Source organism: Glycine soja, chromosome 14 (assembly GCF_004193775.1).
Source record: "Glycine soja cultivar W05 chromosome 14, ASM419377v2, whole genome shotgun sequence".
Classification (NCBI taxonomy): Eukaryota; Viridiplantae; Streptophyta; class Magnoliopsida; order Fabales; family Fabaceae; genus Glycine; species Glycine soja.
The window spans coordinates 8,499,221-8,524,076 of NC_041015.1; the positions used below are offsets into that span (position 1 = coordinate 8,499,221).

General features: G+C 32.4%; 2 protein-coding genes and 1 pseudogene across 4 annotated transcripts; 1 reads left to right on the forward strand and 2 right to left on the reverse strand.

The window, feature by feature from the left end:
- The first annotated feature begins 1,587 nt into the window (after positions 1-1,587).
- Positions 1,588-2,398, forward strand: LOC114384271 (annotated as a pseudogene).
- A 5,487-nt stretch (positions 2,399-7,885) lies between these two features.
- LOC114385163 lies at positions 7,886-16,507 on the reverse strand. Of its 3 annotated transcripts, XM_028345164.1 has the most exons (7): positions 16,340-16,507; positions 12,501-12,593; positions 11,246-11,645; positions 10,197-10,848; positions 9,874-10,073; positions 9,540-9,784; positions 7,886-9,337 (listed from the first exon to the last, which is right to left on the reverse strand). In XM_028345164.1, exons 3-7 carry the CDS (start codon positions 11,512-11,514, stop codon positions 8,541-8,543), a joined length of 2,163 nt encoding a protein of 720 aa, XP_028200965.1. In that variant the 5' UTR covers positions 11,515-11,645; positions 12,501-12,593; positions 16,340-16,507; the 3' UTR covers positions 7,886-8,540. The 3 variants fall into 3 exon arrangements, with proteins under 3 accessions (XP_028200965.1, XP_028200966.1, XP_028200967.1); XM_028345165.1 differs by lacking the exon at positions 12,501-12,593; XM_028345166.1 differs by lacking the exon at positions 7,886-9,337 and having other exon boundaries at positions 9,535-9,784.
- Positions 14,647-14,987, reverse strand: LOC114385301 (ribulose bisphosphate carboxylase small chain 1, chloroplastic-like). Its single transcript, XM_028345315.1, has 2 exons — positions 14,889-14,987; positions 14,647-14,772 (listed from the first exon to the last, which is right to left on the reverse strand). Exons 1-2 carry the CDS (start codon positions 14,985-14,987, stop codon positions 14,647-14,649), a joined length of 225 nt encoding a protein of 74 aa, XP_028201116.1.
- Positions 16,508-24,856: the final 8,349 nt, after the last annotated feature.

Here is a 24,856-nt window from a genome sequence, read left to right on the forward strand (position 1 = left end):
TCAGGCTTCGAGGGTTGGAGAGTATAGGATGTATACTAGGCGGAAAAAGCAAAAAACAACAAGTGTTGTTGCTGCACAAACTTCTAAAAAACATGCAATGGTTGTTGGATCTTCATCAAGGAAGCAAAAAGAAGTCCAAGAAAATGATGAGGATCTAGATTTTGAGGAGAATATTAATCTTGAATCTGAAGAAGAAGAAATCATGGTCAATTTTGAGGCGTCTGATGGGGAAGAGGGAGAGGGAGATGCTCCATTACCATATGATAATAACGAAGATGATTATGTTGGGATTGGAGAAGATGATTAGAGTCTCAACCTTCACTTTGCACTTTGCATTATGGTTTTATCATTTTCTTATTTTCAACTCTTTAATGAGTTTATTTGGTGTTGGTACTTGATTATTGTATGAACTCATGAAACTTTTTTAGTTTATTTGAATGCAATCCTTTGTTTTTTTCAATTTCAATGAGTTTATATATATGTATATTTTTTTTTTGTCCGCCATGACATCCGCCATTTTTCGCTACGCCATCCGTCATATTTTTATGGCAAATTTTTGGCTTTCCGCCATGAACCGCCATCTGTTATTAACAACATTGTTTTATATTCTATTAGGCATTAATCCATTACTAGTTTTAGGTTTAAAATAGACCTTTTTAGGAGAGAATACACACTCTAGACTGAACTCTCTTGCTACAGCTTCGGATCAAAGATCATTTTCCTCTTGATTCTTTCGATTTGTCTTTCCTCATTTTCAATTTCTTTTAAGGTTTCTATCATGGCCATGTGTGACTTGAACCCTATTTTCTTGGATTAGGGCTTAGCCCTTAATTAGGAACTCATTTGGTTTGATATAAATTTTGTTTGTTTCTATTTTTTTTCCTTTCTCGATACTTGTTGATTTATTTATGTGAAACAATTTATCAATGTTTTTCATAATTTTAGATAATTTTGGAAAGAACTAAAAAGTGAACCTAATTTTTGGAAACCTATAAAGACTTAGGTTTTGAACCACAAAAGTAGGTTTGATCTTTCTAGGATTCAACAAAATAACATCAATCGTAAAGGGTCTAATTGAACATAGTTACTATGAAAGTATGGTAAATTCAATTAGACACCTCTTCGTATCTTGAAAGAGAACATGGATCATTTTAGGTTAATTCTCCTTCATAGAGAACAAAATAGAAAAATTGGTTAGTTAATTAAGAAAATTGGAACCCATTATGGGAAAACCCAAATCCTAGAAGTTTTTATAAATTGAGTTTCAACTATTTAATTGCTTTCTCTTTTTTCTAATTTAATTTCTGAACTTTGATTTTCTCCAACTCAATTCTCATTTTAATTTTCATTTATTTTGTTCAATTAGCAGTAATTACTTTGTCAAATCCATGGTACATGTGAAAAGAATGATTTTTTACTTGACGACACTATAAACTTATGTTTTTGTCTGTTAACAATGATGATGTAGGTGGTGATAGTGTCAATAGTAGTAATAATAGTGCTAATTGTGGTGTCAATGGTGATGGTTGCTGGGAAGGCAGTAATAATGATGATGATGATGGTGTTGGTGATTGTGGAAGACACATTAATAGAGACACAAGATCAAGAACTTAATTGGGCACATATTAGTATATATAAATTGAGCAGGATAATTTTTTCAGCCAACATAGTAAGGTGCAACAAATAATAACCAAGTGAAGATTTTATTCAAGATGAAACCCTTTTTCACTTTTTCTTTATGTTGTTCTTGGTGGCCTTTTCCAATATCCAAGTTTGCTTGAGAGACTGTGATAATCTTCAGGACACTTGTCCAGCCGTTCCACCCAATAAGCAGATCATATTCATCAATGGTCTACAATGCAAAAATCCAGTTAATGTAGCAGCTCAAGATTTCAGGACCACAAAACTAAGCAAAGCTGACCTTACAGACATTTTTGGTGCATCTTTGAAAATTGTGAGTGCTGCTGAGTTCAATGGCCTGAATACTCATGGCCTCTCCATTGGAAAAACTGACCTTGATGGGAAGGGCCTGGTGAACTTCCACTATCATCCTCGGGCCACTGAAATGATCTGTTACCAAAGGTGTGTTGTTGTCTGGTTTTGTTGACACCAAACCAGTATTTCCAGAAGTTTCTTAAAGTAGGTGATGTCTTTGTGTTCCATAAGGCTTTGTTCCACTTTTGTCTAAATACTGGTTTTGAAGAAGCCACTGTCTTCTCAGTGTACAACAGCCAAAATCTTGGCTTTGTGTCCCTTAGTCCTACAACTTTTGACCAACATTGGAGTCATTGGACAAGATCAAGAAAAGACTCGTCTCACTTTCTGCCTCTGAAGCTCAAACTCAAGCTGTCAACAGTTTCATCTCTCCAGAATTGGAAACCATGTACAGTTAGCCATCTCAAACTATTGTCTATTTAACTTCCTCAATGTTAGTTCAATTACACGTAACCTCGTGCATTAAATAAATGAAAATAGTTTTGAATTTTGTTTGGTTATGGATTACTACTAATTCATATCTATCACTATTTTAACCTTCTTTTTTGAAGTTATTGATGTTTTACAAATTCAGAGTCTAATTAATTATATTTTTTCAAATATACTACTGTTTAACAATTGCCACAATGATAATTTATTATAAGTTATGGGACATTAAATAATAATATTTTACTGTATATATAAGAATATTTTACATGCATTAAATGTTCTTTAATCTATGTACATATTAACCTTAAACATCAAATATCAAATATATATAAAACGGAAGTAGTATATACTATTAAGCTTTTTTTTAGAAGAGTATATACTATTAAGCTAATGAAAAAAGAAAACCAAAATGATTGTGGATGCCTAAAAATATCTTTAGGAATAATTTTCTCTTATCGTTAATACTTATACTACAGTTCAATAATAGAAAGGAAGCTAGTTGAATTTGCATGAATCCACTGGAGTTTATTAACGAACAAACATGAGGTAATTTACTAGATCCATATACAACTGAGAATCTCGAGTTCAAAGGATATCAGGAAGTAGAATGGAAGAAAAAAAAATGAAACATAATAAGAGATTATCCTTCTTTCGAGTTAGGTGTGAGAACTCCCCACTTTTGACTGTTCTTTTATTTTACATGTATAATGGGGTTTAGCCTCGTTTATACCCATTCACCCTTTTTGCTATCAAGTATCACCCAACCATGACTTTTTATTACAATAGTTATAATAACTTGTTACATGGAATTTAGTACATAGCTACCAAAACAGAGGAAAACTGATAGGAATAAGAATTCATCTTCCAAGTGGGATAGGCCTTTTGTGACATATCAATGAAGGCCTAAATAGTATGGGACCTAATAATATCTGTTAGGGGAGAGTCAGTTAGAGGAGGGAGAGAATGAGTGTTATGAGGTGTGAAGAGTTTCTATTTTATTAGGATTGGGAAATCATTTATAGAGGACATGTCAGAATTAGAAATTGAAATTGGAGTCAAGAAAGCCTTTCTCTGATTAGGGGGAGCATTGCTCTCATTCCTTTGCCTATTCTTCCTCTTTCTATGTTATTCCTTTGTTTTCTGCACGAACCTATGATACAAATTGTATCATTGGTGCTTTTGTTGAGAGTTTCTAATTCGTATGTATGCAAACCTGCATGACATCCCAAAACCTTGATAATGTTGAATCCAAAATTACTTCCATCGAAACCCTCCTCCATTCCCACGATATTCGATAAGGTGGCTCACGAAGGCAGAAACCTATTTCTTAGTCCGCAACACCCCACCAGAGTTGTAAATCCAGCTTGCTCATATCTCCATGAACGAGATGACATGGCATTGGTTCAAGGTTTTGAGTGACTCTGATCCTCACTTGACTTAGGCCACTTTCAAACGTGCACTGTTAGAACATTACGACTACAATCAATTGGGCAATCCGTTCTCTTTACCCAAGCTGCTTCACCAAAGAACCACCATTGATGAATATGTGGGAGCTTTTGAGATTGCGCAAGTATCCCCTCTGACCGAAGAGCACATAAGGCTCTTCCTTGGTGGTTTTCACATTTGAACCACCCAATTGCCATCGTCTAATCTTTATTACTCATTTGATTGAGCGCAAATTGGATCGAGTTACCACTCGTGGTGGTACTTCCAGTTGGCGACAACCCACACATGCAGCAACGTCGTTACACTCCATCCGGACCCACATAGCTGGGGTCTCCTTTTTCCTCTGTTAATGGCCCATTCTGCAAGTGGCTCTACAAGATCACAAAATAGAGGTCCCAGATCTGGAACCTATCACTCAAGCCCAACCCCTTCACGTTCAAGTACCTGTAACTTTTCCTATCCGAAGTTAATGAATAGCAGAAATAAGGATCTTTGTTTCAAGTGTAGGGGTAATGAATAGCAGAAATAAGGATCTTTGTTTCAAATGTGGGGGTAACTGGAGTCTGATTCATGTGTGTTCGGATTTCCATTTGCGCCTTCTGATTTAGGAAGGAAAAGACCCACCGGACAACGTCGTGCTTGTCTCAGAATCACCCACCAGCCCTAAATATCAACCAAAGTTTGATGCTAAAAACATGGCCTATCATGTTTTGGATTATTATGCCTTGGATTCAAGTGAGTTCATACAATCCAAAACCATCAAGTTGGAAGAGGAGTTGGCCAAATATCACATCCTCCTTCTTATTAATAATGGTGTGAGTCACAATTTTATTGCATGTTTGGAGGTCACACCAACAAAGGCATTTTCTGTTGGTTTTGGCAAATGATAATATGTGCTCGTCTCAGGGAGTTTGCAAAGAGTTGCATGTGAAGTGGCGTCGCTACACAATTATGATGAACGCATACATATTGAACTTGGGCGGAGTGGCTCGAGAAATTTGGACAAACAACCATGGATTGGCAAAAGAAGACCGTTAGCTTCAAGGATAATGGCCAAATGATCACGTTGAATGGTCATTACTTTAAATACATCCATTGTTCTTTGGCCTTGCAAGGCTTCCTACATGGGGTGGCCACAGAGGATGTTACACGTCATCAATTGCATTCCTGGGTCCTTTCCCCTGTTGAAGATTCTGAGTTGAAACAAGTTTTACAGTAACATGCCATTATTTTCGATGTCAAAGAGGGGTTGTCTCCACAGCGTGCTCATGACCATGCAATTACATTGTTTCCGGGTTCCAAACTAGTCAGCATTAGACCCTACAAATATGTCTATCATCACAAGGATGAGATTGAAAGACAAGTGGGAGAAATGATGTCTGAAGGAATAATTCGGCATTCGATGATCCCTTTCTTTAGTCCAGTGTCATTAGTTAAGAAGAAAGACAACTCATGGTGCATGTGTATGGACTTTTGGGTTTTGAACAAGGTTATCATTCTTGATAAATACCATATACCAACAATCAATGAGTTACTTGATGAGTTACATGGGTCTTAATTCTTCTCTAAGATTGAGCTCAAGATTGGTTTTCACCAAATTAGGATGAATGAGGAGGATATCCATAAGATCGAATTTTGGACCCATGAGGGTCACTATGAATACTTGGGCATGCCCTTTGGGCTGGTCAATGCCCTTTCAACATTTCAATCCACCATGATGACATTCTAGTTTATAATCCAAATTGGTCATATCATATTTCCCACCTCCATGAAGTGTTGATCCTTTTATCCTTCCATCAATTCATGGGGCATGTGTTCTTTTGGTTTGTCCTCTGTTGACTATTTTGCGGCATGTGATTTCAGGGAAGAGTGTGGAGATAGATCCCTCCAATGTTAAGGCTATGGTGGATTGGTCTACCTTGCTCAATGTGAATGATGTGTGTGACTTTTTGGGCCTCACAGGGTACTACCAACACTTCATTAAAGACTATGGCAAGTTAGTCCAACCTTTGACCGAACTCGCCAAGAAGGAAGGATTCTTTTGGGGACCAGCTCAAGTGAATGTGTTTGAATGCCTCAAGCAATCGTTATCCTCTTTTTCGATTTTGGTGCTGTCAAATTTTACTAAAGAATTCTTCATTAAGTGCAATGATATTGGTCATGTCTTAGAAGCAGTCTTGATGCAAGATAAGCAACCTATCGCTTATTTCAAAAAGGTTATTTCCCCCCGCACTATGTCAAAATTTGTGTACGAGAAGGAAATTATGGCTTTGGCATTATCTATTCATTATTGGCAACATTACCTTTTAGGGAGGAGCTTTAAGGTTTATACGGACCATCAGAGTCTGAAGCATCTCCTTCAACAGTGCATTACCACAACTGACCAGCAATGTTGGTTGGCTAAGCTCATAGGATACCAAATCAAGGTCATATACAAGCCCGATCCTGACAAGGTTGTTGATGCCTTATCCTACCAACATCCCACTCCTAAAATTAATGCCATCACTATCAGACCTTATTGGGTTGATTTCCCCAAAATTAGAGCTGAGGTTTAGAATGACCCTGAGATACTATGTTTGAGCCAAGCCTTGTAGTCTAATCCAGATTCAACTCCTCATAACATTCTTCGGGATGGTTTGATATTTTTCAAGGGTCGCCTAATGTTTCCTAACTCTTTTGCTTTGATCCCTTTCCTTTTGGCTGAGTATCACGATACTGTTACAGGGGGACATTTAGGTTTTACTAAAACATATAAGAGGTTAGCTTCTTATTTCTTTGGGAAGGGAATGAGGGCCTCAATCATGGCGTACATACGCCAATGTGATGTGTCAATACAATAAGTATCAAGCCACGGCCCCAACAGGCTTGCTCCAACCTATTCATATTCCAAAGATCATTTGGGATGATATCTCCCTTGATTTTATTACTGAGCCATACTCCATCATTTGGGAAAATCACCCTTTGAGATTGTTTATGGACGCTCTCCTCCCACTATACTTCATTTCCTGAATGGGGAAACTCGGGTAGTTATTGTAGCAACAATGCTCATGGACCGTGATGAGGCTCTTCGCCAACCCAAATTTCATTTGCACCGAGCTCAGCAGACAGTGAAGAAATATGTTGATGCTCATAGGAGGCATGTGACTTTTACTCTTGGAGACTGGCCCACATAGACAACAGTTTGTCGTTCGTAGGATCATTCCCAAGTTGTCCCCTCACTACTATGGACCCTTTCAAGTGTTGTCTCGTGTAGGAGAGGTGACCTATAAACTTCAGCTTTCGGACTCTGTTCGAATTCACCTAGTTTTTCATGTTTCACAGCTCAAATGATTAGTGAAGAGTGATTCTGCTACCACTACTTTGCCTCGTAGGCTGGCTGTTGCTGAATATAAGCCTCCTAGTCCTGAAGCTAATTTGGCAACTCGGGTAAACAAGCACCAAGGCAACTTGGTGGAAGAATGGTTGATCCTGTGGAAGTCATAGCTTGAAGAGGAAGCCTCTTGGGAATGGTTCCACTTCGGTTGGTTTTGATGCCACTGTCTTTTCAACAAAACAATGTAATCATCAGATAAGACTCACCTAATTTTCTGCTTCTGCAGTTATTTTCCTTACCAGCTTAGTATATTCACTTTATACAATTCAAAGTGTTGTCTCTTAACCTTATAGTTTGGTCCAATTTTAATATTTAACTAGAAAAAGAAGAAAGGACTTAACAAATATATTTGTCCAAAATCACAAGATTATTCTTGGTCTTATTATTAAAGAGCAACCCTTGTCTTTTTTCCTTATTCTCTAATATTTGCACATTCACTTTAATAGCAACAATTGATTGTATCAGTGATGTTTTAGCTCATCCAGGCTACTCAAATTTCATAGCAAGAATTGATTGTATCAAAACAGATGTTTACAATGCAGTCAAATTGTTTCTTTTACAAGTAGAGCAAGGTATTCGCTCCTTGATGTATTCGATTCCACTACTTTTCTATGAAGATTGCCAACTAAATAACAAATAAAATAAGTTTCAATTCTCACTAATTAAAGTATATTAATACCTTGCAACTTATTCCAAATAATGTCAGTAAATAGTATATGTACATAACATATAAATCAAAGAACGAGAATATCAAAGCCAAAAACTAAAAGAAAAGACATGATCCATGGAATGATCTATCCTCTGCAATGAACTGAGTACTTGAAAGGACTTCAAATTCTAAAGATGGTACAATGTAAAAAAAAAATTTAAAAAAATGATTACGCTAGCATGACTATTGACTATGAAAGTGAGGAGAAATTGATAAAAATTGAAAAGTTCAGGAATTGCTTCCACTTTCTAAGAAAAATTGACAACTAACCCTTCCCAGGTGATCACCTAAAAGTATTGCCAGGTATAAAGGCTGAACAAAACATACGCACAAGAAGTTCTTTGCTTCCTCCATTTGATCTCCAACTACCAACCATGCTCTCATATAATTACAGCAATAACTGTTCTCTGATCAGCGTAAGAGCATATGCTGATCTTTTAGTAGATGCTGCAACCTCAAAGACAAGAGGCAACAGGACTAGAGTGCCACATATTCAAAAAGTTGAAGAATATTTTGAAATGAATTCCAGTTTGCATTGACCAAACATTCTAGATCAAACATGATGACTACTGGTACCAGCCAAATTGGTCATCTTAATCGTGATAATCTTTTCCGTTTCCGATTCTTCTTATTATACACAACCACACTTTTTGTGTTACTGCTACCATGAGGAAGAGCCAAACTTGATGATGGTTTGCCAATGTAGGTTCTGCCTTTCTTAGAAACCCATTTCAGTGGCATATTGTTAACTACAGTGCCAATATCAGTAGAATTATTCAGTTCAACTTGTTTTTGAATTTGATCTAGCATCTGATGGGTCCAAGCCAATGACAGATCCAACGCAAAAGAATCATCCACTGGCTTTTTCCATAGATCCATCAAAACCTCTTCAAAAGACCAGAAAGACATGGATGGTTGATAACCTTTAAGATTTTCACAAATCATGTTTACTTTGACAACATGCTTGCAAAGGTTACCTTGCATTGACCAAGAACAATCACAGAATGCAAATTCAGATCCTGGATTCCACACTATATGTGTTAAGCTACTGTCTTTCTGGCTCACAACCTTGGCAAAGAGGTGGTCTTTATCATCCAAGGAAACAGCATAGTCCGGAATTTGAAGTGCCCGATGCCACGATGTAGAAGCAATATATTTTTCCTTCACATTCTGGAAAGAATCACTTTCATCAGCATACCGGTCAAGCCAGTAGCTTGAATGCAACTCAGTTGTTAACTTGTGGACTAACCAATCTACTCTTTGCAATGCTCCAAGATGTGAATCATCAAAAAGTTTGGCTTTCAGCTTAACATGATAGGCTTCTAATGCTCCAGAAGCTTCCAGGCTTGCTAATGGAAAATTTCTCATCGTTGAAAGCCACATTTCTGCAGAACAGAAGGAAGGGCAAGGAGAAAGTGAGTAAATATATCAAATCAATGACAAACTGACTAACCCATAACTTCGGAAGTAAAATGGTAAGGAACATTTCATTCGTAATATTGGGCTTGCATGCATGCATGTGAATATGCCTTCAGTCAAACCAGACATTTTATGTGCATGCAAGAGAGAAAAGGAGAAAGATCTAACCAAGCTTGGGCAACCACATGACTTTGAAATATTCCATGAAAGCAGTTTGGTCAACAAAATCCAGCAAGAATTGTTCCAAGGCAAGCGATGCATTAATACCTCCCCAAATGTTGTACACTATTCTCCCAAGACGCTTAAAAATCTCCCGCTGAATCTCAATGTTACTACATTTCTTAACAATATTCCTAAGCCATGATCTACGAACACGCCATAGTGAAAATAGGACAGGACAGCAAAATATATCTCTGTAAAAATAATTAATAGAAGTAAGAAAATTAAACAGCAGCACTATAAAAATTTTAACCAAACTCATTTCAAAAGCAATAAATCTTACCTCAAAAGATCAATTTCAGCTGCAGCGTCATCAATTAAAAATCCACTGACTTTCCATCCAGGCTCAACACTACGAGCTCGATCAATTAAAGCTTTCAACCACTTAGACACATCGGGCTTTGTAAAGCTACGTGTAATGACCCATGCGACAGGAAGTGCATGTTGTCTTGAATCAAAAACAAGTAGTGTGAACAAGGGATACTGCCAATATGAAAAGATAACTAAGTTAGGATGATTGAAAATATATTGCAATACGAACAAGATAAATGTATTTCTTTTAGATCTACCATAACTTAAAAGTGATGATTGAAAATCAAATATTACTTTAAGTCTCTTCACACCAAACGTAGAGTCTGCTGCAACAACACTTCGATGACCAAAACGAATCATTTGTTGCAGCTGCCATTCTGTTTGGATCCCCAAGATGAAAGGGTCAGACTCTGAAGTATCCTGGTGAAAAAATACAGACTTTCTATTGCGTTCAATCCACATGCGGATGCTAGCTTGATCATCTAGATCCAACTCATGGGTAGACCTTTTGATAATCATCCCTAGCTTGTGGACATACTGAGAAGCAAGGCTACTGACTTTTGCATCTGAACCACAATATCGCTGAATTCCTTCTATGTGTTTCTCCAAGATATTCTCTTCTGGGATGCCCAAATATATCATGGACATAGTTTGCTGCTGAATTTCATTGCAAATATACGGAATTTTTTTGGCGCCTGGGCCAATGGCATCTCTATCAAGTGGTCCGTGGCAGATAAAACCAGACTTGTTAATATGACGCCTCTCATTGTATACAATAAGTGCCAGTGATGGCTGAGCATAAAGACGTTTGACAACAAAATGACAAGTACAACCTCGCATTGATTGAGGTCTAGCAGCACGATTTCGAGTATTAAGTCGATACCTTCGACTAGGTAATATACCGCCTCCCTCCCCATAATTTTCAGGGCCAAACGAGCACCAGTACCTTCATAGAGAACAAAGTTCAACTACACAACATAAGTATCAGAAACCTAATTGTGCAGATCACCACTTAAGTTTTAAATCATTCATTTGCTAGTCTGCTGTTGGTTTCAAACTTCAGATAGCAACAAGGAAATGATTTGAACTTATGAACAAGTTTAAGATAAAGGAACTTAACAAGGACCAAATTTTCAACAAGAGAAATATGATTTCACACTGCCAAGTTCCAATGTTCTATAAAAACATAAACTAGAAACACACCAAGCAAGAAAATGCTAAACATATACTACAAAAGCCAAACAATCTTCTGATTACATTACAATAACAAAAAGAGGAATAAAATGTCTATAAGCATGATAATAATCATTTTGAATGACAAAATAGACATGGCAGAAACTTACAGCCTGTACTCCAGATACTCATCGTCCTTGTACTCCTTCAAGCTTCCAATAGTCCGTTTCCTTCCTCTCTCGATATGAAACCGAGTCGGGCACTCCACATTAGTACATTCACCAATTATAAAAGCATCAACTCTGTCATAGGGAATGAGGGCAACCTCATCATGGTGCTCAGCATTACCAAACTTGGTCCAAGTCAGGTCAGCAGCACAAAACTCCTCCTCAGGTGGGTCTTGCAAAGGAATCTTCCCCACGGATTCAACTATAGCCATATCCAAAATGGCACAAAAACCAAAAAACACAAAAACCTTCCTTGCTATATATACAGAACAATCTAGAAGACTCTCCAGAAACAATCACATGTTCAAAACAGTAAAACTGTTGAAGCACAGAACAGAACACCCTGAAACAACAATACCCTTTTGAGATAAACAGTTAAAGACTTGATTTTGATAAGTATTTTGAGCTATGAGCAATAACAGCTACACAATTCAATCAAAAGAAAGAGTAAAAGCTAAAAAAAACAAAGGTTAGGGCAAGTTGTGTAGTGAGAATTGAAGGGAATACCTACCTTTTTGGTTAAATATTCAGAAGAAGAAGAACATGATTGTGTGTGTTGCAGTGGAAGAGAATAGTGGTGCAATGTGAAAGAGGAATTTGGAGAAGTAAAGGGTGGTTTTGGGATGAAATAGGTTAGGTGAGAAGTGATGAATGACTTGGAGAGGGGATACAACAAAATAACACCACATCGAGTATTTTTATTTTCCCCAATGGCTTTTGGTTATTTACTTTTGTTGAAAAAACAAAAGAAAATAAAAGTTCTCAATTCAATCCACATCGCGACTTATTTATATCATATCACCCTTTTACGTTAGGTCTTTTTTATTTAGGTTAAAATATGTTTTTCGTCTCTTAAAATTACTGAAGTTTGCCCTATTCGCACCACATCGTGAACTAACTAATGCTGACCATGTCACCATTTATTAACAGTTCCCATCAACCTATGTATGTGTTGGATTTGCAATCCATTGTTGGTGTTACAGTAGATTCTGTATGTGAGAGGAATGCTATCTTATATTATGTTTAGCTTTGGGATTCATGTATCTAAAATGTTATTCTTGTCTTACATACAAACAGTTTTTTGTCATTTGCATACTTTATTTTTCTGTTGTTGCTAATAATATGTTACTGGCTTATTGTGATATGACCATGTGTGTCAAGAATGATATGCTTTATCAATTCAAGATACATTACATACCTTTTCTCTAGGTTGTGGAATTTAGAGATAGACAGAATACCAGTGATGAATAATGGATTAGCAGTCGTTTCAGTACACTATTTAGCGTCCAACCTAGGAAAAGGAATTTGTGTGTAAATCAAGTAGGACAGACAGCTCATATCCAACCATTTAACAGAAACACAGACCAAAAATATTGGACCATATAGCCAGATATCCACAATCATACAATATTATTTTCCAGTTTGAAAATCATATCAGCAACCGTTAAATATTTGAGCTCCTGTCCCTTTCTCCTAGAGAGTCCTAGTCAAGCTAAACAAAATTTTCTCCTCAAGTTGTACCCACAAATTAATAATAGAGCATCACTATTTTAGCCTCATGCGCAATAACCTGAAATAAGTGTCATACCATCCTGCTATTCAGCTAAATGTTCACAAAATTTTGACCCCCAACCTCAACGGTGAATCCTATGTATGAACCAAGAATCTAGCTAGAAAGCATATAAACACAAAATTTTCCCAACTAACTAAGAAAAAAGGCAGACACTAATGCAACAGTGCCACAAATAAAATGAAAAGGGAAATTATGAAAGTCAGCAGAGAGCAAGTTATGAATAACAATTATGAATAACAAACAGCTCATATCTAGGGCATTTAGATAATGGTCAGCTGATTCATGGTCTTGTACTTAAGTCTGGTCTGGATCTTGTTGTTGCTTGACAGACTTCACTGCTTACCATGTATTCAACATGCAACATCATCGACGACTCTATAGGGTTTACGGTTTGAGAGTTTCATTCATTGTCCTTTATTTCTTTTGAATTTTGTGTCAGGTGCAGTGCAATTGGCTGATGAGTAAAAGTTTGACTGGGGCTTTAATTTTTCTTAATTTTAAGTTGCGGGACCAGGTTGTGCTAGCTTGCACTCACCACATGAACATAACCTTAACTGAGTCAGAGACGGATTTACTGCAGTCCGCAAAACTTATATTAATAAACTTGACCACAATTTTTAAATTTGAAAATAAGCTAAAGAAATTAGTCTTAAGTCATAAAAAAGTCAATTAGCTAAACGAAACTTCTTATCTGTTTCATTTTCTTATTGCAGTCTTTTCCACAAATATTGCTATCAAATGGGCCCATTATTTAATATTTAATCCAAAGTTAAATGCACGGATCGAGACACTATTATCTATGAAACCTCACAAACTCCACACAGCTAAATGATTAACCAGTTAGTAATCCATGATAGCAGCTACAAGTTCCAAGTAAAAAAGAAAGGATTTGGATCTCTCAATATTGAGTAACAGGATATGGATATAGTCACCTTATAGCTAGAGAGAAAGATATAATAAGTAACATGACTCACTATGATTGGTTCTAGGACCCTCTAATCATATGTAATAAAAGTTATAGTCTTCAATCAACAGCGTCATCATATCATGCTGTTTACTAATAAGAGAGAAATCAAATTCAAAAAAGAATTAGAAGTAGACTTCAGATTATTTATCAGCCAATAATCAGATTCTAACAAATATTGGGATTCTGATGGTTCAAGAAAAAATGTTTTTGGTAAGTAACAAAGTATTTGGCTTTATGTTGAATTTGGATTCGTGTGGTCCTTGCAAGACTACAATTATGATTTGTATGTTGCGGAAAGGAGTGAAGAAATGTCCCAAACAAATTAAATGCTAGCATATCAATGAAATTGTAGCAGACTGGACAAGTAACTACTTGTTTTTAATTAAGAACATGCTGAAGTTGTAAGAGTTATTTGGTGTTGAAAGTTCAGTAGCTACATGGAAACAGGAGTATAAATTGAACATATTTACTTCACGTTGGATTGGATTGGATTGAACGCTTATTCTTAAGTTCAAGGTTACAGTTATTAGTTAGGGAGCACCTTTTTCTACTTGTGTTCTTATTTCTAGCCTTTTGCTTTTGTACTGTTGGATAGTTTATATCCTTTAACATAAGCACTCCGTTTTTGGCCTCATGAACCTCCTTCAACACCTGAGCTGAGTCTGTGCACCCAAACATTGGTAGCTTCCATCATAGTATCCAGGTGATCGGTGGTTCTCACGGTACACAAAACCTTTCGGCACTCTCACACACCAAATGAAACCATCAAAATTCAAAACCAATGTAGAGTTGCATTGAAACTAATTAATTCACCTCCAACTCGAATTCCAAGCAAGGAATCCATCCATCTTCCTTTAACAATTGCTCTCGTGTAAGTGGTGGCAGATAGGATGGAGTCTCAAACTTCTTCTTGCCAATCCGAGGCCATACCTAGTAATAAGGGGTTATAGTTAGTTAATAAACTTTTATTTGCATTGTGTGTTGATGCATTGTACTCTTCCAGTGTTGCTTGCGATAGAGGTAATGTCATACTTAGTTTTTCTAACTGGGAAGCCAGCCATAGACTTGAGGCCAGAAAATGGAGCCACCATGCTGCCCCGGTTAACGGTGGTAACAGCTGGGGAGGACATCATAGAGGAAGCCATTTCTTTTTCCCTTATCAGCTTCTACTCATACTCTGAAAATGGAGCCACCATGCTGTTTGTTTGTTTGAGATGCAAACCTTCTACTACAAAACTTGCTGTATATAGAGACCAAATGACCTCAAAAAACTGAGGGGATTGACTGGTGCCTAATCTCAACTGTTGGATTGTGAAAATGATTGCATTGAAGCATATTAGCCACACCAGAATGGAAAATTTTGAATGCTGGCCTCATGGAATTTTGTGATCATACCTTCTTCACAAATACTCCATCTATCATATAAGGCATGGGTTAAGCTAAATGACATTTCAGGGTAGGAAAAATTCAATGGAAAGAACCTTCTCAAGTCTCAACTGACAGTCTCTTGCCCTTTTTGTTGGGCAGTATAATGTCCTCTAATTAGTCAACTCAATTTAATAAGTTTCGAAACAAGTCATATAAATTGTCTCACATTGTGAGAACTCATAACATGTGTTCTATGGTATTCCCTTCTTTATGTCTATCATTATTGTTCCTTTTCTTTTAGCCTTTTGTAATAGGGAAGTGTGTGAAACTGTAATATCTCTACGCAATGTTTATTGGAATAAATATGGGAAGAACCTTGGAGGATTTATGGAAGGATGGTGGTGAAACATCTTCTATTGAGGAATGGTCGATGTCACAAATGGTAAGGAAGCCTATAAGGTGATGGAAAAGGCACAAGCTGAGGTGAGAAAGGAGTTTGATAACAAAGGATATGTGGATGAGGCAGATTTGCACCAATTAATATACTTAAAGTGCACAATCAGAGATGCCATGAGGTTACATTCACCTGTGCCATTTTTTAATTCCTAGAGTAAATACAGAAATACCATCATAATTTACAACATTGTCTTGTCAATATTTTTATTAAATATTGAATGTTAAGTTAATAAATACACTAAAGAGTTTAATAAGGAAAATAATTCACAGGTATCTCAAAGTGGTAAGTCATTCCCTATAGTCTTCTGCTTATACAATGTCATTTATCTTAGGTTCTTTGGCTGCTTCTTCATCATGATGTGCCTTTAAGTTGACTCACTATTTTATTGATGTTGGTGTAAACACAGGTGAACCAACTCCAACATATAAAGAAGGGAAAGGGGGGAATTCTAAGAGGAGGTAGAAGTCGACACTATATTGAAACTCAATTTTAGAAACTTGAATACAACCAAACAGACATTTAGGGCTGGGTATGAAAATACAAGCAAACATTAACCAACTTCAGTACTAACAGCAAACAACCAATACACGTTCGAGCATCGTCTTAAAAATACCACACACCATCAAGCTCAGTACAAGGTTAAAGCGAAAATTATAAAGAGGTACCACAAACCTTCCACAGCGGGGAAGGCCACGGCGGGGCGCGCGCGGCACGGGCTTCTCGTTTAGGGTTTAGCTGACTTCGGCGGGGCGGCACTGCCAAAGGGGTCAATGAACGGCGGGACGTACGGCACAGGAGACGATCTCAGCTTCGCTTCAGGGGCCACAGGAAATATTTTTGGCCAAAAACAAAAAATATATATTATACGTACAAATTTTTATTTTTTATTTTTTTTCTAAATTAACAAAGACGGTTTTGCTAATGACACCCGTTGTAGAATGAAGGATTAAAATTACGAAAATGTCATCGCGCCTTACATTGACTGGTGTCATATACCATTGTAGTTATATAACCAAAACATATTCTAAGACATTCTAAAAAACCGCCTTAAAATATGTGTCGTAAAAAAATAATTTTTTAATAATAATATATGACATCCAAATTAGCCTATTATCAAATATCAAATATAAAGAATATAACTTAAGATATCAATATAATCATGTGTAAAATAATGATATATTGACTTATAAGATAAAAAACCCGCATCAATGTTGTTATCAACTTCAGTTCATATGTCCTTTTTTTGCTTCAAGCTTTACGAAATCAACGTCAATTTGAAATTTTCCAATAAAATTAAAGTATATAAATAATTGAAATTAAATTATTTTACAAAAGCTGAAAATATTATGTTTGAAATAAATTAATAATAATAAAAACACACAAAGCCTCTATAGAATGAATAGTTTTGAATCGAGCTATCAAATCTTTATCATCGAACACTTTGACTATTTTAGTGTTCCAATTTTTTTCAGTGTTGATTTCCACTTTGTAGAGAAATTCTTTTTCTAACATTGAATCAAACTATGATGGATAAATATGTGGCTCATCTGCCTAACAATAAAAAAAAATATAATTATATATGTCATTCTTAAATTCATATTTATTATTAGTATTGAAACCTTAGAAATATAATTATATACCTGATGCATAGCGTGTAGTGTTTCAGCTGCAGTCCCTCTAAAAATTACATTTGCTAGTTTGTCAAAAATAACCAAATTTGTTGATGTTATTTTATCAATGACATTAACATGTACCATGAACCTATGTGACGAAAAAATGAAATTAGAATTAGAATATTATTAAATAATTTATACAATTTAATACTAAGTTAGTGCAGCTCGGATGCCCGAACAATTTTCACAATGACATTTGTTTCGATTAATTCCACTTTGTTTGAAACACTTGTGGTATGAGTTGTAGTACCAATCTTTAAAAGTGTCAATTCTATAAATCTTAGTCAGCACAGTACAGATACATCATACATTTCTACAAAATTGAAAACAATAAAAATAAAGTTTATAATTTATCTTAAAAGGATAAGTCCATAATTGTTAAAGAAATTTTTATATAAATATTAGACCTCTATATTCTCAATAATGTCGAATACTGTCATCAGCCGAGTTTGTAAAATTTCATTAGTCAAAGACATGAAAGATTAATCGGACATTTGAGCTATCACTTGAGACGCAGAGATATCTCTATTTTTTCCACCTTATAATAGCATAAATCAGATGTGAATAAAACCTTTTTAATTTAACATAATAATAAATACAAATTTGACTATATTTATATATCTTTTTTTTGTATTCGACAATTTCTTTACATCAATATTTATAGTTAACCTTGTGTCGAAGAAAGAATTTGAATTACCCATCATACGTGATAATATTTTTTTAAAAATTAATCAATTGTATTCCATGTTTTATTTTATGTCACAAAATATATATATTATTCAAAAAAAATTATCTACTCACCTTCAAAGCTTTTCATTTGACACAATTGTAGTACAATTACAATTGAGTTGTTTGAAATGTTCTTTAAAAGATGAGAATTAATGTCAACAACATATTCATCCCATATACATACCACAGTGTTACCTCTATTTGATAAAAAAAAATGTAATTTAATTAGTCAATAAATTAATATGTCTCATTTTAATTATAAAAACTATGAAAATACAAGAATCTTATTAAAAAAATTTACTTTGGATATAAAAATAATTATTATTATTTAGAAATATAAAAAATGTTAAGTTACATAATATGTTCATAAAAAAAATGTAAGTATTTTTTTTAAAACAAACTGAGACAAATATCAAGTAAAAAAATAAAGACCAATAATCTTTTCATCTAGCAGTAACAAATAAATACTTTTAATATTATATTGGGTTGTTGTACTCGGTCTACTTCCAAAGTCAAATAACTCTAACTCTCAATTTTCATTCATTTTTTTCCAAAACAATTATGTCAATGAAGGAAATGTTTGGAACTATTGCAGAAAGGCAATAATATATAAAATGAAATATTATCAAAATTATGAAACATAATTTTCAAAAACAATATATGATTTTCATAACAAAAGGTATTCATAACATACTCCCTCTACTCTTTTTTATATTAAAAAAATCAATTTTACACGTATTAAGAAAATTAGTTAATTTTATTAAATTATGTAATTTTTCTATTAAAAATGAAATTTTTTTTCTTAAATTATCTTTCATTGAAACTTAATATTAAGCAACAATTTACTATTGAATTTTTTAATTAATTAATTATTAATTGTCATACATTATTTTATTATTTATATATGTACATATGTTAATATTTAAATTCGTAGCATTTAATTCATATATTAATAATATCTAACGTATGTCAATTGTATATAACTTAAGGCAAATCAATAATTTATTTCATGTCCAATTATATTCATAACAGTTAAATTATTTAGTAATTTCAAAATTTATTATTCAAATTGTTAAGACATTAGATTTTATTTAAAAATTATCTTTCACTAATTAATGGTATTATTAATTGTATTAGTTATAGGAGAAAATTGATAACCATAACATCAATATTAATTAATATTAATTGTATTAATAATAAGATTTTCAATAGGATTCATTTTTCCAAAATGTTTGATTCTTATTTGTGTCGACTAATTTAAATTGTAGCATTAAATTTATAGGTAAGGCTTATATTGTAACATTTTGATTAAATAATATCTAAGACAATTTAATCATTTAATTTATATTTAAATATTTTCATCATTGTTTAGTAAATTTTAATTACATTATTGTATCATTTTAAAGTAAAACATATATGATTAGACAATATTTTAAATTTTTATATTTAGTAAATTATTAGGCTAATCCAAGCCAAGAAAAAACTTTAAGCTAAATGATTTTTTTAAAGGCTTATATAGATGTCATTTAAGAAAATAGAAAAATGATGTCATTTAAAATTTAAATAAAATATGAAAAAGATAAAAGACTTTTTAATTTATAAATTATTTGTTTATTACAATTTGAAATAAATAAAAACAGTGATTGTAAAGAATCTTTCAAATTTTGTGAATATTAAATATTACTTTAAGTAAACAATGATAATTTTGTAATGATAAAATGTAAGTGTACCATTAATACTTTTTATATTTATTTGCTTTAAATTTTTGAAATGTATGGTAAAAAATTATCTTTATTTGATTTTTTCAAGATAATGAATCACATTTTATTTTCCAACTGAATCTTGAGGCAATTAAATCTAAGAATAAGAAGACAATTTTATTATTCACACAAATAGATAATTAAATAAATTTATGACATTATGACCACATCTAACTCTCAAAAGCAAATAAATTTTATTTCCAAAAAAACATTAATCATGAACACAAAATATCCAAATAAAGCAAATTTTTCTCATGTATTTCAAATTGTATCTCAACGGGACAAAATCGACTTGATGAAAAAAAAACAAAATGATTGATTACATGGATTAATTCTCTGTTTGTAATGAGAATAAGAAGGTATATAAAAAGAAAATCTTATGTGTTAATTATCTACTCAATAAAAAAAATGTAACATTTCAAATTATTTAATTCAAATGATGCTTTTTTCCATTAATTAGTATTGATCTTAAAGTTTTTTATATTTTGGTGGCATTCATTTTTTTCATCAATTATTTTTTGTGCATCTAAAATTTTATTTTCTGTTCCTATTGTAATTAAGGTAAAATAAAGCCTATTCTTTAGTTTTTTGTTTTTTATTTCTTAACTTCATTTTCTTATTTTTACATTAGAACATACATGGAAAATTTCATAATATGATTAAAGTAATAAAAATTAAAAAAAATGATATATTAAAAATACTTACTGATCCAAGAGGCACATATAAATACCATTTTGGGTATTTTTTCCCTCTAAAAGATGATCTCAGGCTTATCATTGTATCTCAATGGGACAAAATTGACTTGATGAAAATAAATAAAAGTAGAATAAGGATTTGTTATATGATTTGATTCTTTATTTATAATAAAAAAGATATATGAAAATAAAATCTTATGTATTAATTATCTACTCAATAGAAAGATGTAACATTTCAAAATATTTAATTCAAGTGACTTATTTTCCCATTAATTACAATTGATCTTAACATTTTTATATTTTGGTGATATTCATTTTTTTATCAATTGTTTTTTTTCATCTAAAATTCTATTTTCTTTTTCTATTCTAATTAAGGTCAATTAAAGCCTTTTTTTTCTTTCATTTACTCATAAAAATATATTTTTATTACTATCCTGACCTACTTCCTTTATATATATATATATATATATATATATATATATATATATAAAGTTATGCAAAAAAAATCTCTAAATCAAAAAACACTTTCTTGGTGCTATCATTTTGATAGTAATATAAACATATATCCTTAAATAAAATTATCTACCAGCCAAATTAATTTAGAAAATCAATTAATCATCCAAACTTTTTATATGAAAAATATAAATATTTTAAAAATATATATTTTTAGATACCCTCTCTCTATGTAAATTAATGTTATATGTTCTTATAAATCTTCCAACTACTTTATAGATAAACTATTGAATAAAAAAATAAAGCGTTAAATACAACAACAACAAAGCCTTATCCATTAGGTGAGATCGGCTACATGAATTACACAACGACATTCAGCATAGTTAAAAACCAAAGTTTCAATAATATTATTAAGTTTAAGATTTCCTTTAATGATTTCCTCCAATGTCATTTTTTATCTCCCTCTTCTCCTTTTTCTTAGGTTAAAAATCATGCAATATACGCTTTTAATTGGTGTCTCTTATGGTCTTCTTTGTACATGTCCAAATCACCTTAATTGATTATCTGTCATCTTTTTCTCAACTGGTGTTACACCAATCTTCTATCCTATAATGTCATTCTATATTCTATCTTTTTTTTTATGATCATACATCCATCTTCACATTCTCATTTATGTTACTCTTGTTTTTCTCTCATGTTTCCCCTTTAAAGCCAAACATTCGCTACCATATATTATAATTGGACATATAGTTGTACCATAAAATTTGCATTTGAGTTTGATAGGTACTTTGCTATCACAAAGATTCCCAATACTTTTTTCCATTTAAGTCATCTTGCTTATACTCTATGTGTGATATCCTCATTAATTTCATTATCATCTTATATGATTGATGAAATACTTAAACTTAGAAACATGTCATGTGGTATGATATCTTCTTCCATCTTTCCAACACTTTAATATTCCTACTTGGGTTACAAACATGAGTTATCATAAATGGTTCAAGTGATAATAGACTCAAATTTCTTAAACATTCACTGAGAAATCAAATATTCTAATTATAGTGGTTACAAAAATTATTCTCTTAAGCAAGTATTTAGAGATTCAAATTCTAACTCTTATATGAGATCAGAGTAGATGTATGAAGACTTAGATTTGATTCTTATTATGATTATTGTACACAAAAGAAAAAAAATGTTTAATAAAAAGATGTTGTAAGAATCTTGAATTATTCTTTATGAAAAATGGTAAAGAATAAGAGACAACTTTAAGATATAATGTTGTAAGAATTTAGAATTATTCTTTATGAAAAATGGTAAAGAATAAGACACAACTTTAATATATGATTTTTTCCTTCTTCTTGAGAGAGGTTCCAAGAAATTTATTTATTATAATTATTTTTTATTGTCTCATTGAATAATAACAGATAGTTTATGAAGGTTTTTATATAAAAAATGAAGTCGATAACTAATTTAGTGTTTAAAATTATGACTTGTTGTTATTATTTTAGTTCCTAGCATAACGAAGTTAAAAAAAAAAAAGTTTCCAAAACTGTAATCTTTCACTCTAATGTAAACTTATATTATATGTAACTTATAATTAAAATGTGATAATATTAAGATATGTTCAGAAATTTAAAATGATAATAATTAATTAAATCTAGAAACTTAAAATGAAACAAATTATAATTTCATATACTTTATTTTTGAATTTTTTTTAAATCTAAATACTAAAATAATAATAAATCATAATGCAGAAATTAAATTAGCCATTTGTTATATAAAAATAAAAAGAAAAATAGTTTTAAAAATCAAATCAAAACTAATTAATTTATTAATTTTGACATAAATTTCAGTAAACAATATAAAAATGGTGTTGAATAAAATATGCTATAAACGAGTGCAACTAACAAACATTACATAAGTGAAAAGATATGAATGGCCACAAATGATTGCTATTTCTGAACAGTCGTTGGTTTGATACTTTGCTGAGCTGCACAGGAGAGGAAGCATCGAAGCTATGAGGTTTGGTTTGGTTCCTTAATTAATAAATAATAGCAGCCTTTTCAGTTTAAATTTTAAAGCAAACCCTATGATGATTGCATCTTCTCCAACCAACCAACCCTTCTTCGCATGCTTCCTTTTCCATCTTTTTCCAATTCATGCATAATCACCTATAAAGGATACAACTTTAGTGTGTAATTTGAGTTATATGTTCTCATTAGATTCTCTAATTGACTGTTAATTAGTATTATATTAAAGGACCAATTGAGTGAGTGAGTGAGTGAGGTATGGCATATTAAAGGGTTATATGCACGAGAAGTCTTGTCTAATGGAAAAGTAGTGAGTGAGTGAGTGAAGTATGGCATTTCACAACTTTATGTAAAGAAAAGAAAAAGCTTCTTTAGAAGTAGAAATGAGAAATCTTGTTGCTGCTTGTCCTGCCATGAAAAGACTAGGAAATAGGAAAAATAATACGGACATGTCACTAATATATCAAGAGAAACTCTCATCCTGTATTTTTCTGAGGTTGTGAATTACAATGAACCAATTTAGTTATTATTTTGTATGTAGAATAATCACACTGATATTCGAATTTATAATCTTGTATATATTATTTCATTCTTCTTCCACTAAGTTGACCTTAGTGGTTTTATATCAATCTATAGTTTTATTAAGAGATTTTTTAAATTATAAATACTTGTTTTTTTAGCAAGAAGACCTAATAAGTTATATTTTAAGTGTATTTTAAAAAAAAGACGTTCTAATTATTAAAGTACTATGTTTAAAAAAATAAGTAAATGTATTTTATTAAATTCATTGGTTACAATTTATTATAATGTACTCATTTGAAATCGTTTATTAAATGCCCAGTAAAAAAATTATTTATTAAATCATTTTCACATCATTTTTTACTTACCTTAAAGACAATAAGTCTTTACAAAAGTAAAATAATAAAAATATAAAACTAATATAAGAATTTAGTCAAAAGTTTAATCAACTGGTGTGTTAAATTATGTGATAGAATCTTAATTATTATGCATGAACAAATTTTAGATAAATCAAATAATTGTAAACATGTCATCGTATAGTTAACATGTATTTTAAAATGAAATTTATTGAGCAAGTTTAGCTATTTTCAATTTGAATTAAATTTTATAGATTTTAATTTACTGAATAAAATTTTATAGATGTAATATACTTAAAAATAAAAAAAAAATATTCAATAATATTTTGCATTGAAAATAATAATTTCTATAATTAATTATATAATAAACGTCATTTTTTTAAGTGATCATTTCATTTTAGTAAACTTTTAATCATAGTTAATTATCATATATAGTTGTATTGTCTAATTTATTTATTTCACTCATACAAAAATAGATAAATACACACACCCTAAGATCCAGGTCGTCACATTCGATTTTGATGATTGTAAAGAAACAATACACTTCTAATACGTATCCAATATGGATAAGTTTTGCCCTTGAACATATGAATGTTTCAAAGAGTATATATATATATATCTTGGAAAAGTAAAGTTTCCCCAACAAAGTGATTTCATTATGTTGAGAGAATAGGGTGGCCAATAATTAGTATTTAGGAATTGTACAAGTAATTAACAAGAGCAGATCTCAAAAATAGATATTTTCTCTTAAATTAGGCATAAACCCATCATTGCTAATTAGGCAGGACCACACTTTGTGGACCATTGAAGATTAGTGGCACCCGAAGCTGAATGCCTACGCACGCGCGATCCCTTCTTTTATCTCCCCAATCCATTAGTCAATTATAATACTCACATCTTCGACTTCATGCAACTATCAAGACTCAGATCGCTTCAATGATCAATCAAACTTAAAATAAATTTTAAGAAAAATA

Coding starts and splice junctions, on each gene's coding strand:
- LOC114385163 (XM_028345165.1), bottom strand. CDS start 11,514: ATGGCTATAGTTGAATCCGTGGGGAAGATTCCTTTGCAAGACCCACCT. Junction 10,074..10,196: donor TTGGTGTGAAGAGACTTAAA/GTAATATTTGAT, acceptor TCATATTGGCAG/TATCCCTTGTTCACACTACT. Junction 9,785..9,873: donor GCTGAAATTGATCTTTTGAG/GTAAGATTTATT, acceptor TTATTTTTACAG/AGATATATTTTGCTGTCCTG.
- LOC114385301 (XM_028345315.1), bottom strand. CDS start 14,987: ATGGCTTCCTCTATGATGTCCTCCCCAGCTGTTACCACCGTTAACCGG. Junction 14,773..14,888: donor AGTCTATGGCTGGCTTCCCA/GTTAGAAAAACT, acceptor CCTTATTACTAG/GTATGGCCTCGGATTGGCAA.